The sequence below is a fragment of the Siniperca chuatsi genome, linkage group LG15 (genome assembly GCF_020085105.1).
Source record: "Siniperca chuatsi isolate FFG_IHB_CAS linkage group LG15, ASM2008510v1, whole genome shotgun sequence".
NCBI classification, from domain to species: domain Eukaryota; kingdom Metazoa; phylum Chordata; class Actinopteri; order Centrarchiformes; family Sinipercidae; genus Siniperca; species Siniperca chuatsi.
In genome coordinates, this window is record NC_058056.1 from 318,572 (window position 1) to 337,291 (window position 18,720).

Here is an 18,720-nt window from a genome sequence, read left to right on the forward strand (position 1 = left end):
TCAGTTCAAAAGAACAGATTTGGAACATGACAGTTGATACAATGAAAGTACCCTTCATAGGGCTGTGGGGATACGTCAGACACAAATGGGTTGGGAACCTGAGCTAATGAACTGTCCTGCTGTATGTCAAACAGATCAAAACTTGTACGATATATAAATAGTTATAGATTTCTAAGTGATCTTTAGACACCATTGTAATTATTATTGTAACTATATAATGTATTACTATTACAGAATATAATACTATTATATTAACAGGGAAATTATTATTATTATTAATTATTAATTATAATTGAATTTGATATACACTTCTATTCTTAATTGTTTACGTTCTTACAGTAAAAAAAAAAAGGGAAAGATCCAAAGCATTTTTGCATTTTTTGCATTTTCAAGGGTGTGCTTATGTATTCACAACATTACATGTTTATATACAAACCGATTTTGGTTGGCACCAACCTTTTAAGTTCCTGAAAGGTTTTTTTTTTTATAAATAAATAAAAACAAAGAAATTCAAAAATGCCATTATAAACCAGTTCAATAAGAGCAGACAAAGGGAACATATCTCTCTGTGAATTGAATTGAACCAGTTGTTGATCGTTCTTCAATGCAAAGAGCATTCCAGAGAAAAATACATAATGGGCTGAACAACGAAAAACTGGTGAAAGAAATCTGCCTTTTATAGTGCTGTGTTCTCTTTAATAGGCTAATAAAAAGATAACAGTATGAAAAGGGTTAGATGCTCCCACATGGCAATACAACAACAAAATAGTGTTCCTATCAATATTTAAATAGAACATGAGGCAATAACAGAGATTATCCGAGCAGAATATGAAACAGATGTAAATACTGTTTACTTTAAAATATGACAATGTGTTGTGCAAAAAAGAAGAGCTAAAGGAAGACATTCATTTTACAATCCTCCATGTGTCTGTTAACACTGCCAAGTTAAGTAAAACCTAGATGAACTTTTCAGATTTATGTGAAAGTACATATTTACAGAATATTGGCACAAATCATTATCTGCTCCATATAATAATATAAAGACTTTTTGAAGAACTGAGAACACTGAAAAGGTGAAAATGTTCAGAGCATCAAAGTTGCCTTCTGTGGTGATTTCATATCAATCAACAATTTTAAAACATTTCATCTGAACTTTTCTGAACCTGTTGCTGTCTTCGTGTACTCATCTCATCCACGTACCCCGACTTAGCCCGCTGACTGGGGGTATCCCAGGTGGGAGCGGAGGGGGTAGCTGATTGTGTCCAGCAGTTGATGGTGGTGGGTACCCACTACTCAAACTAGGCGCCATCCCCATGACTGAGGGAGGTGGAGGTGCAAGCAGGTAGCTATAGGCTGAGAGTGGAGGAGTGTGGTAGGACGTGGTGCCTGGGGGGTAGTGGTGGTAGCCCAGCTGTGGGGCACAGGCCTGGGGTACAGTGGTGTAACAGGAGCCCTCTATCTTCATCATGGACTGGAGCTTCTGGTAGCCTTCGCTGGACACCAAGGAGCTAGAGGTGGCTAGGTCCTTGGGCGGAGGAGGAGGTGGAGGTGGATAGTGGGGTAAAGGTGGGGGAGGGGGTTTAGAGGGGAGATCTAGGGCTGGTGGGTAGGAGGAAGGGGGTTTATGTTCTGTGGGAGAAAAGAAAGATGCAGTGAATGTTGATCCAAAAAAACTTTTGTACAAACTTTCAAAGCAAAGCTAAACAATGAAGGAGGAAGTGAAGTGGTGAAGACGTGTTTCTGGATACAGTTCAGAGAGACTACTGAGTGCTTGTTGATCAGATATCAATCTGTCTGAAATGGCTTGGCTGCTAGTTTATGAAATACAAGAACAATTTTAAAAGATTTGAAATGACTTAGTAGTCTACTACCACACACACACTATGGGGGGTATAAAGGGTCACGGAGGACAAGATACATACGCTTGTATGATTATTTACTAAAAGTAAAATGTGCGTCTGTGTGTGATTAGTACAACTCAGCCATGCAGACACATGTGCATGCTCACGTGTGACTCTTAACCCAGGCTTCAGCTGCAAGAAGCAAGTAAACACTGTTATCACAGAGGCAGGAGAAAGCCAGCTGTTATGCTATCTAAATGTGAACCACTTTAACAGCCTAGTAAGAGTCATTATTGTTGTTTATCTGTTTTGGTCATTTATGACGGTGTAGTCCCTCATTCGTCCAGGAGTGTTCTATCGTAGAAAAGGTTTCAGTCGTAGTCATCTGGACACTGTTTATCTGTTTTGGTCATTTATGACTGTGTAGTCCCTCATTCGTCCAGGAGTGTTCTATCGTAGAAAAGGTTTCAGTCGTAGTCATCTGGACACTGTTTTCAGAATCAAGACGTTTCGGCTCCCATCCGGAAGTCATTCTCAATTGTGAAAAAATGGGACCTAATTGATTAGGTCAGTTTCAGGTGAAACTAGCTATTAACAGATACTCAATTGTGAAAAAAATGGGACAGGAACTAGAAATTTAAGCTACTCTGTGTTACATAAGCCCTGCCCTCAGGAAGGAATCTACCTGAGTTGATTGGAGTCAACCTGTGGTAAATTGAGTTGATTGGACATGATTTGGAAAGCCACACACCTGTCTACATACGTTAACAGTGCATGTCAGAGCACAAACCAAGCAATCAAGTCCAAGGAATTGTCTGTAGACCTCCAAAACAGGATTGCATTGAGGCACACATCTGGGGAAGGGTACAGAAAAAAATTCTGCAGCATTGAAGGTCCCAATGAGCACAGTGGCCTCCATCATCCGTAAATGAAAGAAGTTTGGAACCACCAGGACTCTTCCTAGAGCTGGCCGGCTGGCCAAAGAGAGCGATCGGGGGAGAAGGGCCTTAGTCAGGGAGGTGACCAAGAACCCGATGGTCACTCTGACAGAGTTCCAGCGTTTCTCTGTGGAGAGAGGAGAACCTTCTAGAAGAACAACCATCTCTGCAGCACTCTACCAATCAGGCCTATATGGTAGAGTGGCACATGACAGCCTGCCTGGAGTTTGCCAAATGGCACCTGAAGGACTCTCAGACCACGAGAAACACAATTCTCTGGTCTGATGAAACAAAGACTGAACTCTTTGGTCTGAGTGACAAGTGTCATGTCTGGAGGAAACCAGGCACCACTCATCACCTGGACAATACCATCCCTACAGTGAAGCACGGTGGTAGCAGCATCATGCTGTGGGGATGTTTTTCAGCGGCAGGAACTGGGAGACAAGTCAGGATCGAGGGAAAGATGAATGCGGCAATGTAAAGAGACATCCTTGATGAAAACCTGCTCCAGAGTGCTCTGGACCTCAGACTGGGGCGAAGGTTCATCTTGCAACAGGACAACGACCCTAAGCACACAGCCAAGATTACAAAGGAGTGGCTATGAGACAATGGCTACCCATCCAGAGCCCAGACTTGAACCCGACTGAACATATCTGGAGAGATCTGAAAATGGCTGTGCACCGACGCTCCCCATCCAACCTGATGGAACTAGAGAGGTCCTGCAAAGAAGAATGGGAGAAACTGCCCAAAAATAGGTGTGCCAAGCTTGTAGCAACATACTCAAAAAGATTTGAGGCTGTAATTGGTGCCAAAGGTGCTTCAACAAAGTATTGAGCAAAGGCTGTGAATACTTATGTACATGTGATTTTTTTATTTTATTTTTAATTATTTTGCAAAGATTTCAAACAAACTTCTTTTGCATTGTCATTATGGGATTTTGTTTGTAGAATTTTGAGGAAAATAATGAATTTAATCAGTTTTGGAATAAGGCTGTAACATAAAAATGTGGAAAAAGCAAAGCACTGTGAATACTTTCCAGATGCACTGTATATATATATATATATATATATATATATATATATATATATAATATATATATATATATATATGGCCTATATATATATATATATGAGAAATGCAATATTTAAATGGCCTGCATAAATACACATAAATACACGTAACTAGATTCAAGAGCTTCCTAGTAAAACCTTCGGCTTATATTAGCCGCTAGGGTGCAGCTGCAGTCATTTACTGAAATCACATTGTGTGTGAACCTATTTACACATTCTAACTTGCACCTTGTTGTTTTGTACTCTCCTCTAAATATTCAAGCAGTTGATCCCACCATGAGCAAGCATGGTGAGGTTTTGAAGGGGGGGAGGCAAAAATAGTAATAATGTAATTGTAGTAGTAATATTAATAAATTATTATTATTATTAATAGTATTAATAATAAGAAGAATGACTAAGCTATAGGAAAAATAATGACAGTATTAGTAACAGAGCCAATAACAACAACTGTAGTAGCAGTTGTCGAGCAAGAACACAGGGGCAACAAGTGGCCCACAACCAAGATCCAGTCTCTGCAGCTCCGGAGGCAGAAATACCTGCTGAAAGCGACAGAAGGAGAGAGGAGAGATACGAGAAAGCACAGAACTATGGAAGAGAGAATATGTTGAGTTAGTAACATGCAGTAATGGGATAAAAATGCATACAGATGGAGAGGGAGAGAAGGAGGGAGGAAAGAGGTGTATCATGGGAAGTCTCAGTCTAGGTCTATAGCAGCATAACTAAGGGATGGTTCAGGGCTCACCCAAGCCAGCCCCAACTATAAGCTTTATCAAAGAGGAAAGTCTTTAGCCCACTCTTAAATGTAGAGATGGAGTCTGCCTCCCGAACCAAATTGGATCTGATTCCACAGGAGAGGAGCTTGATAACTGAAGGTTCTGGCTCCCATTCTACTTTTGGAGACTCTAGGAGCCACAAGTAACCATGCATCCTGGGAGCGCAGTGTTCTAGTCGGGTAATAAAGTATTATGAGATCTTTAAGATATGATGGTGCCTGACCATTAAGAGCTTTGTAGGTGAGGAGAAGGATTTTAAATATTATTCTGGATTTTACAGGGAGCCAGTGCAGAGAAGCTAATATGGGAGAAATATGATCTCTTTTCCTAGTTCTTGTCAGTGCATGTGCCGCAGCATTCTGGATCAACTGGAGAGTCTTAAAGGACTTATTGGGGCAGCCTGATAATAAGGAATTGCAATAGTGCAACCTAGAAGTAAAAAATGCATGCACTAGTTTTTCTGCATCGTTTTGAGACAGGATGTGTCTGATTTTTGCAATATTACGTAGGTGAAAAAAGGAAGTCCTTGAAGTTTGTTTTATGTGGGAGTTAAAGGATAAATCCTGATCAAAGATAACTCTGAGATTCCGGTGGTGCTGGAGGCCAGGGCAATGTCATCTAGAGTAACTATATCTTTAGATAATGTGTCTCGAAGGTGTTTGGGGCCAAGTACAATAACTTCAGTTTTGTTTGAGTTTAACATCAGAAAATTGCAGGTCATCCAGGTCTTTATGTTCTTAAGGCATGCTTGAAGTTTAGCTAACTGGTTAGTTTCATCTGGCTTGATCGATAGATATAAGATAGATATAACTGGGTATCATCTGCATAACAATGAAAGTTTATGGAGTGTTTCCTAATAATATTGCCTAAAGGAAGTATATATAGGGTGAATAGAATCGGTCCAAGCACAGAACCTTGTGGAACTCCGTGACTAACTTTGGCGTGCACGGAGGACTAACCGTTAATATGTACAAACTGAGATCAATCTGATAGATAGGATTTAAACCAGCTTAGTGTGGTTCCTTTAATGCTAATTGAATGTTCCAGTCTCTGTAATAGGATCTAATAAGACAAGTACACAGACAAGTCCATTGTCTCATGCAATTAAAAGGTCATTTGTAATTTTCACCAGTGCTGTCTCTGTGCCATGATGCACTCTAAATCCTGACTGAAATTCCTCAAATAAACTACTGTTATTTAGAAAGTCACACATCTGATTGGCAACTGCTTTCTCAAGGATCTTAGAGAGAAAGGGAAGGTTAGATATACATTGGTGTGAAAAAGTGTTTGCCCCGTTCCTGATTTCTTATTTTTTTGCATGTTTGTCATACTTAAATGTGTCAGATCAAGAAATTTAAATATTAGTCAAAGATAGCACAAGTAAACACAAAATGCAGTTTTTAAATGAAGGTTGTTATTATTAAGGGAAAACAAAATCCAAACCTACATGGCCCTGTGTGAAATAGTGATTGCCCCCTAAACCTAATAACTGGTTGGGCCACCCTTAGCAGCAACAACTGCAATCAAGAGTTTGCGATAACTTGCAATGAGTTTTTTACAGACCAGGAATTTTGGCCCACTCATCTTTGCAGAATTGTTCTAATTCAACCACTCTGGAGGGTTTTCAAGCATGCCTTTTTAAGATCATGCCACATCATCTCAATAGGATTCAGGTCAGGACTTTGACTAGGCCACTCCAAAGTCTTCATTTTGTTCTTCTTCAGCCATTCAGAGGTGGACTTGCTGGTGTGTTTTGGATCATTGTCCTGCTGCAGAACCCAAGTTAGCTTCAGCTTGAGGTCACAAACAGATGGCCGGACATTCTCCTTCAGGAGTTTTTGGTAGACAGCAGAATTCATGGTTCCATTTATCACAGCAAGTCTTCCAGGTCCTGAAGCAGCAAAACAGCCCCAGACCATCACACCACCACCACCATATTTTACTGTTGGTATGATGTTCTTTTTCTGAAATGTGGTGTTACTTTTACACCAGATGCAATGGGACACACACCTTCTAAAAAGTTCAACTTTTGTCTCGTCACTCCACAGAGTATTTTCCCAAAAGTCTTGGGGATCATCAAGATGTTTTCTGGCAAAAATGAGATGAGCCTTAATGTTCTTTTTGCTCAGCAGTGGTTTTCGTCTTGGAACTCTGCCATGCAGGCCATTTTTGCCCAGTCTCTTTCTTATGGTGGAGTCATGAACACTGACCTTAACTGAGGCAAGTGAGGCCTGCAGTTCTTTGGATGTTGTTGTGGGGTATTTTGTGACCTCTTGGATGAGTCGTCGCTGCGCTCTTGGGGTAATTTTGGTCGGCCGGCCACTCCTGGGAAGGTTCACCACTGTTCCATGTTTTTGCCATTTGTGGATAATGGCTCTCACTGTGGTTCGCTGGAGTCCCAAAGCTTTAGAAATGGCTTTTCCAGACTGATAAATCTCAATTGCTTTCTTTCTCATTTGTTCCTGAATTTCTTTGGATCTTGGCATGATGTCTAGCTTTTGAAGATCTTTTGGTCTACTTCACTTTGTCAGGCAGGTCCTATTTAAGTGATTTCTTGATTGAGAACAGGTGTGGCAGTACTCAGGTCTGGGTGTGGCTAGAGAAATTGAACTCAGGTGTGATAAACCGCAGTTATGTTTTAACAGGTGGGGCAATCACTATTTCACACAGGGCCATGTAGATTTGGATTTTGTTTTCCCTTAATAATAACAACCGTCATTTAAAAACTGCATTGTGTGTTTACTTGTGTTATCTTTGACTAATATTTGTTTGATGATCTGAAACATTTAAGTGTGACAAACATGCAAAAAAATAAGAAATCAGGAGGGGGGCAAATACTTTTTCACACCACTGTAGGTCTATAGTTGGCTGAAACCCCTGGATCAAGAATGGGCTTTTTAAGAAGCGGTTTAATTACAGCTACTTTAAAAGATTGTGGTACATAGCCTGTTAATAAAGACAAATTGATCATATCCAGTAAAGAAGTGCTAACTAAGGGTAAAACGTCTTTAAGCAGCCTAGTTGGAATGGGGTCTAAGAGACAGGTTGATGGCTTAGATGAATTAATCGTCAAAGTTAGTTGAAGAAGGTCGATAGGAGCAAAGCAGTCAAAATATATATCAGGTTTTACAGTTGTTTCTAACATTCCAGGACGTGATGAATTTTTTCTCTAATAGTTAAAATTGTATTATTAAAGAAACTCATGAAGTCGTTACTACTGAGGGCTATAGGAATACATGGTTCAATAGAGCTATGACTCTCTGTCAGCCTGGCTACAATACTGGGTTGTTTTTATTTTCCTCTATTAATGATGAGTAGTAAGCTGCTCTGGCATTACAGAGGGCCTTCCTGTATGTTTTAAGACTGTCTTGCCAGACTAAACATGATTCTTCCAGGTTGTTGGAACACCATTTCCTTTCAAGTTTTCGTGATGTTTGCTGATAATTTGCGGATTTGGGGATTATACCATGGAGCTAACCTTCTTTGTTTTATTATCTTCTTTTTTAGAAGGGCGATAGAATTGAGTGTCATTCGCAGTGAGCCTGCAGCACTACCAACAAGATGGTCAATTTGGGAGGGGCTGCGATTTGCATAGGAGCCTTCTGTTATATTGAGACATAACATTGATTTAAATGCAGATGGGATCGCTTCCTTGAATTTAGCCACAGCAATATCAGATAGACATCTAGAGTAGGAGTTTTTACCTAATGGCGTGTAGTTCAGTAACAGCAGTTCAAAAGTTTTCAAATAATGGTCCGATAATGAAGGATTCTGTGGAAAGACTATTAAATGTTCAGTTTCAATGTCGTATACCAGAACAAGGTTGAGGGTGTGGTTAAAACAGTGAGGGGCTTTATGTACACTCTGACAGATGCCAATCGAATCTAAAAATGAAATAAACGCAGTACTAAGGCTATGATTTTCAACGTCCACATGAATATTGCAATCACCTACAATAATTACTTTATCTGTTTTAAGGACTAAACTTGATAAAAACTAAGAATTCAGATAAAAATTCAGAATAATGACACTATAACAAATATAACAAGGAGAACATGATTCTCCACTATAGAATCGTGTTTTCCAGGTCGGGTGTGAAAGACTAAGAACAAGGCTTTTGAATGAGTTATAATTTAGTTTGAGTTTAGGGTTGATTAATAGGCTTGAGTCGAAGATGGCTGCAACTCCACCTCCTCGGCCGGTGCCTCGAGGAACGTGAGTATTAATATGACTGAGCAGAGTGGATTTATTTAGGCTAACATAATCTTCATGACCCAGCCAGGTTTCAGTAAGACAAAATAAGTCAATATGATACTCTGATATTAAATCGTTCACTAGTACAACTTTAGATGACAGAGATCTGATTTTTAAGAGTCCACATTTAATTCTCCTATTTTGTTCTATTTGTGCTATTTCATTGTTTTTGTTAAGGTTTTTATGTATAACTCCTCTTCTGTTAACTTTTTTTTATTAATTTAAGTGGTGGGGGGGCAGACACCGTCAGTAAGGAGTTTTGGGTGGGTAACTGCTCTGGAAGCGCAGAGAAGCATGTAGGACTGCAACTCTGCCTCCTGGTCTCAACTCTGAGTTGTCATGGTTTAGGTCCACTAATAAAAATCAGTCAGATTTCTGGATACGAGAGCTGCTCCATCCAAAGTGGGATGAATGCAGTCTCTCCTAATCAGACCAGGTCTTCCCCAAAAAGTCAGCCAATTATCTACAAAGCCCACATTGTTAATTAATGGACACCACCTGGACAGCCAGTGTGGAATGAAGACATGCAGCTAAACACGTCATCACTGGTAAGGTTTGGCAGGGGCCCAGAGAAAACTACGGAGTCCAACATTGTCTTTGCATATGTACACACCGACTCAACATTAACTTTAGTGACCTCCGACTGGCGTAATCAGGAGTCGTTACCACCGACGTGAATAACAATCTTACTGTATTTACGTTTATCCCTAGCCAGCAGTTTTAAATAGGATTCAATGTCGCCCGCTCTGGCCCCAGGAATACATTTGACTATGGTCGCCGGTGTCGCTAACTTCACATTTCTCAAAATAGAGCTGCCAATAATCAGAGTTGGTTTCTCAGCGGGTGTGTCGCTGAGTGGGGAGAACTTGTTGGAAATGTGAACAGGTTGGTGGTGAACCGTGGGCTTCTGCTTAGGGCTATGCTTCCTTCGGACAGTCACCCAGCGTCCCTGGTTTCCTGGCTGCTCGGGAGCTGCCAGGAGACAGCTAACAAGAGCTACCTCTGGTCGGTCCGCATCTACTGGGGGCTGGCTAACTACAGCAGCTAATGATTGAGTTCCCATGGTGCAGAACCGCGTTTCCAATTCCTCTAATGCTACAAATAAACTACATTTATTACATGTACCATTATCACAAAAGGAGGCAGAGGAATAGCTAAACATTTGACACACCAAGCAGGAGAGAGCAGGAGAGTGAGAGGGAGAGAGAGAAGCCATTGCTAGCTGCTAAGCTAAAGAACGGTAGCTAGCAAAAATGTGTAAACTGTGAGATTAGCGAGAAAGTCGCTAAAAGAATGAGAGCTATGAGTGCTTGAATAGAACTAGTGTACATTTAAATGTATAGCAGATAGTTTGTCACTATAATGAAGAATCGAACAAAATTAACTTTGATGAGCTAGAGCAGCAAAAACACGCTACTAGTAAAACACACAACACCGGTGACCGGAAATCAGGCAATACGCTTACTGCAGCACGTCAGCCGCTAAGTGTTTAGTATAAGCTTGTAAGTGCAACTGTTGGTGCTGGTGTCATTCAGTACCACGTTGGTTTCCATCATTTCGATAGGCAACATCATAAACAACAAGCCTCCTCCACACGCGGCTCAGCTGCTGTTGTGAAAACAGACTCGCGGGTGTAAAAGTCCAAAAGTTGTGTTTTTTGGGCGACTTTATAAAACATAGTGCTGACGAAGAAAGTCAACAGAGCAGACACAGGGAGAGAGAAACAGAGGCGGGCAAGCCGGTGTGTGTGGGGAAAAGAGAACTAAAGGGAAAAGCAAGGTTAAAGTAATTTGTGATTAAACACTACAATAAGGTGGAAAATTAAGTAGAATTAAAATGGAAATAATTGAATTAAATAAGAAATAATTGACCAGAAATACGGTAATGTATTCTTTCAAATTTATATATATATTTTCATTCAGGATTTTTGTCATATCGTCAAGAATATCGTTATCGCAGAAATACCCTGAAATATAGTGATATTTTAGGGCCATATCGCCCACCCCTATTATCAGTTTAGTATCAGCTGGACATGACATGGTTAATTTATTAAACTATAAAAATACATTTCAGTACATTTAAAAAAACCTGCCTGACTTTAAACCTGCACTAACTGATGTTTTGTCCACTTGTTTTCAGCAGAAACAAGTAGTGAATGCAACATTAACACAGCATCACCTTTTAAGTCAATATGATGAGCAGCTGCTTATTTCCACCTCCAGCAGCTACAGAGCAACATGATCATCAGGAGGCGTGTTTGTGTCGCCTGATGAACGTTAGTCCAGTCTTCTCTCTGTCAGCTCTGTGTTTGGTCTCCAGCAGCTCCTGAGGGAAATATCTGGCTCTTTAGCTGCTAGATGCTCCACTATGTTCAGCAGCTGCTCTTCTGACTGACTCTGTCTGCTGTCTGCTGCTGAGCAGCTCGCGCACAGCGGCTTTTTACAGCTTTTTCTCTGGAAACGACACTCTGAGAGCGCTGAGAGTGAACCAGCACAGTAAACTGCAGCCGGACAGATAAACAACGAGCTCAAAGTCACTATAAAGCTCCATAAAGCCGAGGGGAGCTGCAGATTCAGCTCATAATCCTCTGTAGCTTCATCACTACCAGAGACACCAACACACTGGCACACTGTTACTTCAGACACTGTTAATATAAAAATATTGATTATACCCGCTGCATTTATTCAAGACCATATAAGGCCTTGAATTTAGATAATATCATTTGATACATTAAGCGATCTTCTTTTTATTCATTTGATTTCAGTTTTAAGGCAATTTTTTAACAGTGCCAGGACAACTGATGGAAATTTCAAATGGAGTTAAGACACAGACCTGGGTTTATGGAGACTGGAGGAGGAGGGGGGGGTGGAGGAGGAGGCGGAGGAGGTTCTAGATTTGTGAGCTCTGGAAAAGAGAAACACAAGACAAAGAAGGCTTGATAAAGAAAAACAATGTAAAAATGATGAATGAGCTGAAACTCAACTCAGTGTGTTTGCAATCTGCTAGCTAGGCAGGATTTTTACTTACTAGCTACCTTGCTGTCATCTTTGGGAGAGGGCTAAAAAAAAAAAAAAAAAAAGACAACTACTATCAGCCAGAATCAGAAAAAAATTTAACACAATTTAAGTCATAAAATGAGATCAAACACATGCTAATACAGTTTGAGATACATGCACCAGAAGTCCACTCACCTGGGCTGGTCTGGGTGGTCTGGGGCTGGTCTGAGGGGAGGCCTTCTTTGCCGGCGGTGTGGCTGACGGGGACAGGATGGAAGGTGGTGGGGGGTTTTCTCCAGTCCCTATTCCTCCATCAGGCATCTGCTGCTTAGCCTGAGAATACAAGTCCAGGATCTGATGGCAGATATCTGTGTGACAGAGGACAGCAGGAGAGAAGAGGAGGAGCAAAGGCAACAGGAGAAAAGGTAGAAAGATTAGAAAAGCTTATAAACTAAATATACTATGAATAGTGTGGCAGTAATCCCATTACCTTCCAACACTTCCACAGGCACATCATGGACAAACTGCTCCCACCAGCGCCGGGATGACTGCTTGGAGGTCCAGTCCTGGATGTCGAACTTACAGAGACGTCCGGCCAGATACATGACAGCCACTGCTATAATCTGCGGCTCCCACTGCAGGGCCACCATGGTGCAAAGGCTTGGGAGGACCACAATGGATAGTATTATTATTATTAAAATGTCCCTAGTACACATATGTCACTCTGCTAACATCTGGCATACAGTTGTAGTCAAAAGTTTACATACACTTGTAAAGAACATGTATGTCATGGCAGTTTGAGTTTCCAATAATTACTACAACTCTTAATTTTCTGTGATGGAATCATTGGAGCATATTAGTCATTTATGACTTTATTTTAGGTCTTCTGAAAATGTGACCAAAACTACTGGGTCAAAAATATACATACAGCAACTTCAACAATCGATTGTGGTGATGTAGAAAGTTGTATCAATCAAATTTGCTTTGTGACATGACCTCGTTAACTTCTTATGAGTGCTTCTGATTGTCTACAGCTGGTGGCTTGTCTGAGTCCATTTAAATAGGGCTTGTTTGATACACTCATTAGACTCAACCATAAACGCTATGATGGGCAAGTCTAAGGAGCTCAGCATGGATCTGAAGAAGCGGATCATTGACTTGAACAAGTCAGGAAAGTCACTTGGAGCCATTTCAAAGCAGCTACAGGTCCCAAGATCCACTGTGCAAACAATTGTAAGTATATAGTGCATGGCACAGTTGTGTCACTGCTACAATCAGAAAGACCACGCAAGCGATCAACTGCTGCTGAGAGAAAATTGGTCAGGATGGTCAGGAGTTGACCAAGAACCACCAAAAAGCAGGTCTGCGATGAATTAGAAGCTGCTGGAACACAGGTGTCAGTGTCCACAGTTAAGCGTGTTTTACATCGCCATGGGCTGAGAGGCTGCCGTGCAAGAAGGAAGCCCTTGCTCCAGAAGCGGCACCTTAAGGCTCGACTGAAGTTTGCTGCTGATCACATGGACAAAGAAAAGGCCTTCTGGTGGACGGTTCTGCGGTCAGATGAAAAAAAAACGAGTTATTTGGCCACAATGACCAGACATATGTTTGGAGGAGAAAAGGTGAGGCCTTTAACCCCCAAAACACCATACCTACCGTCAAGCATGGTGGTGGTAGTATTATGCTCTGGGGCTGTTTTGCTGCCAGTGGAACTGCTGCTTTACAGAACATGTGGACATTGCTGAAGAAACAAGTCCGTTTCAGAGCGCAAACAAATTTAGCTGAACTGCACCAAATCTGTCAAGAGGAATGGTCAAAGATTCAACCAGAAGCTTGTCAGAAGCTTGTGAATGGCTACCAAAAGCGCATAATTGAGGTGAAAATGGCCAAGGGACATTTAACCAAATATTAACATTGCTGTAGGTATATTTTTGACCCAGTAGAAGAAGACCTAAAATAAAGTCATAAATGAAGCAAATGTCATGACTGTTTTTTGTGACAAAGAAGTATGTGCTCCAATGATTCCATCACAGAAAATTAAGAGTTGTAGTAGTATTGGAAACTCAAACTGCCATGACATACATGTTCTTTACAAGTGTCTGTAAACTTTCGACCACAACTGTATAATAAATTCCACAGAGTTGTAGTAGAAGTCAAACAGAGTTCAAATTATTCACTTTAGGTAAGATTACTCTGCCATACAGATCATTTAACTGTAAATGCAACACTCTAGTTTGACTAAAGAGTTTACTGTCCTATAATGAACTAAATCTTGTTCAAATATGGTCTAAATAGGCTCAGGCTTTTTCACTGTGACAAGAATTAAATTCTGTGGGAAACAAAAATGATCACCTGAACATGAACATGTGAACAGTAAATACACTGAATATTGGCACAAAATGTTGTTACTGTGGTCAAACTCAAAATTCCTTCCAGTCAAAAATGCTGGTTTCTGAGCTTACCTGTCATTCACAAAGGTCCAGGCCATCTGAACCAGCTTCTGCACCTTGTTCTTGTCACCTGAAAAACAGTAGTAGTTTCTCTATCAGCTCTGCATTCTTTATTCTTTGTTTTTGTAAATGTCATTGAGGGGACTATATTGTTTCACAGATTTTTCACAGATAAAACCACAGTCAAGGTCTCATGTATATTTATTTACTCACTGTTTATTTTTTAATATATTTGTCAATACTGAACTCTTGCCAAATTCCCCAGAAATGGACAGAGAAACAGAGGTACCTTTGAGTTGCTTGGCATAGCGCAGCAGGAACTGGTAGGGATGCTCCACCTGCAGGTCAAACTTGATGGTCTGCAGCAGGATGCGCTCCAACACCATCACCTCCTCCTGTTAGGAAAAGGATTCTACCTCAAGCAAATGGTGACAGACTGTATAAGAAAAACCAGCCAGCATTCCATAGATAGATAAAGTTACAGTCTGCTGGTTGAAGAAGCTTGAAGAAGAGGCTCTCTATAGTGTGACAGCATGAAATGCACATTTTCACTAAATGCAGACAGAGGGCCCCATTTTCCCAAAGCACTGCAAAGTTAAGATAGTCATCTTACAGATCTTCTTCCATTTGAGGGATGTTTTGTGTTTGTGTTGATGAGCACTTCCTATAAGGCTAAGAGTGTCTTAAGAAGTCTATCATCAGCTTAAGGGGTAAATGCCAACCACATGTATTTGTTGATTTCATTATGATTACTAATGCTTGTTGTAAATAATTTGTGGTTAATAATGATGCAGCACGAATTAAGAAAAAATGTTTTATCCCTTGCACTTTCCATTTTTTTCAAACATCGGAAACACTGGAAGAGAGAGAGGGGAATGATATGCATCAACGCGTACCGGAATTGAACATCCTGGGCCTTTGGCTCAGCAGTACTGCCCATGAGTTATCCTTAAATTATAAAATACATGATCACAAACTGTAAACAAATAAATGTTCCTGCCCACGCTAATCAAACAAGACCAAGAGGAAGGAAACCACAGGAGAGAAAAGGAAATAAAGGACGTTTTAAATAACTTGTGTTGTGCTCCAAACAGGTTTGTTTTGGGCATCTGTTGCCAGTCTGTTACCAGCCCCCTCCTCTTCCTCATATTTTCCTTATTTGTCGGTGCGCCCTGGAATGTTGAGAACAAGATTATTTTTTAACCTTTTATGTTCCTCTGTGTGTATGTATGTTTCTTTATCTTCTCTGTGAGAGAATGTCCTGTGCTTGACAGAAGTCAGCAGGATTGTTTGCTTCATGAAAAGTGACAACACCAGCAGCAAAGACCCATCACTGCTACATTTGAGGAAAGCCTTGGTAGTTTGATTTCTTATCATTCAAGCAAATACATTACTCGAGTTGTTTTGTTTGGTAATTTTTTTTTACATATAACGTGGCTTGCAGACAGTTAAATTACCAAATTGCTCCAACATGAGTTTTTCCAGCACCATGGACAGTGACATTAAGACACTCTTGACCGCTGTACATGTGCTGTTTTGGAAGATGCATGCACGTAAAAATGTGAGGTATGTCGAATTACACTCACAAAATATGGTGTACCTCTAAGGTTACAGTTACGGAAAGGACAAAACTAAAGGCTGGTGATTATAATCATTTCTGCATTACTATCTGACTCTTTTGAGTCTGTCTCAATTTGCCATCATTCCAACACGTCTGACAAGTGAGTAGCAGTCATGTCCTGGAGAAAGGATTTCTTGCTACAGACCTTGGGATCATCTCCAAACTGAGAAAACTGGATGTCGTTGAGCAGGCTGCGAGCTGTCTTGATGATGTCTTTGCACTTCTTTGGAGTTTCCTCCACTTTGCCTGCTAGGAAAAGGCAGCATCCTCCTGTCACCTACAGGTACATGCACCAGGTTAGGAGCAAAATCTATTCCCTCAATTTGTACAGTAAATTCTGTTTTCACTGCACTGTTCGAGAAATGTATAGATGCTGCTAAGGAAGAGTTAATAATATGAAATAGATAAGCAGAGTCAGCTGAGGTAGTCTTGCCTACCCCTGGTTACTTGTCTAGTGACCCTAACCAGGGCTATGTCCAGTACTACCAAAACACAGTACAGCAGTTAATTATTGCAGTTCTGTATTTCCTCTTCCAATAATTCTCAAAAAAAAAAAAAAAAGCTCAAGTCTAAATGTATGTTTAACGGTGCAAAAGTGCTCTGGATAGTGCACCGATGGCTTTGTGAAACACCTTAGTGTTGCTATACATCACAGTGGATATATTAGGTTTCATCATGCACCCACCAAATGGTAGTACACAGATCTCCAAGCCTGGCATGGATAAAGAACTCCATACTTACATATCTAGGAAACTGCTTGAAGGAGTGGAACATGTAGAAGCGGTGGAAGTAAACAATCCCAGTAGCCAGTGTGTCATAGTGCCTGTAGCCACAGAGGTTAAGAAGACTGACAGAGGGATTTCAACACTGTAGACAGTGGTTATTTATCAGTCTCTCTCAGGAAGGACCACTTGCTTGACAGATCCTAAAACTCCCCTACACCACACTAGTCAGCTACAGTGTGAGCAATAAATGCCTTATCATTACAGCCTGCAAGCACCACAACTCTTCAAAGCTCTTGCTAGATTTTACATTATATTAGTCTTTCTTTGTCTACGCTGATTATTACTACTGATAATCGGTAGCTGCGGTATAACTTAAATACATGCGACTGGTCACATTTTGCCAGCTTATACATTAGTTTATTTTTTCTTCTGTATGTATTGAAGGCTACATATGCACAATGTAGCATGTAGCCTGCAGCATAACACAAGCCAGTCACATGAACCATCTCAGGAAATGTATGTTTCACATACCAGGTTTTCTGTTACACAGTGTAGCAGCGTAAGCTTTGTTTACCAGGTGATGGCTATGGCTTTAAGTAACCAACCGGTATCTGTCATATAGGTGGCATAGCTAGCAGCGGTGGAGGAAGTATCCAGATCCTTTACTTAAGTAAAAGTACTAATACCACTGTAAAAATACTCTGTTACAAGTAAAAGTCCTGCATTGAAAATGTTACTTAAGTAAAAGTATGTAGGCCTAAGTATAAACAGGAACATGTATTTCAAGTTTTAAAAAAAAGTTTTTTAAAAAGTACTCAAAGCAGAAAAATGGCCCCTGTGACTGTTTTGTCCAAACCTCAAAATTATTAAAAATAAATTACAAATGTTAAAAAAAACTTTTTTATCAGAAAATCGTCACATCTGTGAAGCTGAAACAATGAAATGTTTTTAAACGATCAAAATAGTTGGCAATTTATTTTCTGTCAGTCAACTACGTGATTAATCAACTAATCGTCTGTACTTGCATAAACTGTTGGGTAGTTTAATTTATACTATTTAATTAATATTTAATTTAACAAAACATCATATTTTATAAGCTCTTTGTATGCTTTGTGCAAAAATCTTAATTTGTAAAGTAACTAGTAACTAAATCTGTCGAATAAATGTAGTGAAGTAAAAAGTACAATGTTTCCCTCTGAGTAAAGTACAAGTACGAGTACCTCAACTGTGTACTTCAGTACAGCACTTGAGTAAAGGTACTTGGTTACATTCCACCACTGATAGCTAGTAGGTTCCCTGTAGGTTAGCCATTATGTTTGCCACAAAAAGATACAGCCCAAGCCGTGTGCCCACATCAAAGATGAACCGAGCCCCCTCTCTGCGGTACCGGGCCTCGGTGGCAGGGTCCAGTCCCTCTGACTTTGATGGAGTGTGGGCCAGGTCCTTTTTGTCCCAGTACCAGCATGGTTTGATGTGGTCCAGGGTGGCCGGGTCCTTCCTGTCCCAGAATAAGAGGGGTTTGATGAGGTCCAGGGTGGACAGGTCCCTTTTGTTCCGCTAGCAGCAGGACTAGAGGCTAGAGTTGAATTTTCTTGTTGTACTGTGTTGAAGAAAACTGCATTTAACCAGCTAGCAACTGTTCCAGTCAGGCGGCGAACGAGAGATGCTACTAGCTAAGTTACTATTACACCTGTACAGCAATGGAAGTGACAAAAACAATTACTCAAAACAGCGACACAATTTGTTCAACCTAAGTACTGTTGCTTTTACACAGTAATGACAGTGATTAAACATGGGAAATATCTACGAGGGAATTCCCATTGATATATAAACAGTTAAATATCCTGAATCTTCTGTAGTAGCACCCGTTACGTTACACTCTAATTGCAAGCGAGCCACTCCATCCAAACAAAGACCACCGAACAACACGGGGGCCACAATCATGATTGACATGTCTTTCAACCAATCATTGAAGCTCATATGTTACCATTTACGGTCGTTTTAATCTTTCTAAAAGTATGCGTCCAATTGCAAGGCGCGGTGGAAGGGGAATTG

At 40.5% G+C, this 18,720-nt stretch overlaps 1 protein-coding gene across 4 annotated transcripts; it reads right to left on the reverse strand.

Annotated features, from left to right (window-relative positions):
• Window positions 1-670: 670 nt before the first annotated feature.
• LOC122861447 (cyclin-K-like) lies at window positions 671-18,688 on the reverse strand. 4 transcript variants are annotated; one of them, XM_044165861.1, is made up of 11 exons: window positions 17,999-18,688; window positions 16,682-16,763; window positions 16,086-16,217; window positions 15,393-15,491; window positions 14,609-14,714; window positions 14,332-14,389; window positions 12,363-12,532; window positions 12,068-12,240; window positions 11,904-11,934; window positions 11,709-11,780; window positions 671-1,629 (listed from the first exon to the last, which is right to left on the reverse strand). In XM_044165861.1, the coding sequence occupies exons 2-11, from the start codon at window positions 16,712-16,714 to the stop codon at window positions 1,184-1,186; spliced, it is 1,320 nt and encodes a 439-aa protein (XP_044021796.1). In that variant the 5' UTR covers window positions 16,715-16,763; window positions 17,999-18,688; the 3' UTR covers window positions 671-1,183. The 4 variants fall into 4 exon arrangements, with proteins under 4 accessions (XP_044021796.1, XP_044021797.1, XP_044021798.1 ...); XM_044165862.1 differs by lacking the exon at window positions 15,393-15,491 and having other exon boundaries at window positions 17,999-18,683; XM_044165863.1 differs by lacking the exons at window positions 15,393-15,491; window positions 16,086-16,217 and having other exon boundaries at window positions 17,999-18,685.
• Window positions 18,689-18,720: the final 32 nt, after the last annotated feature.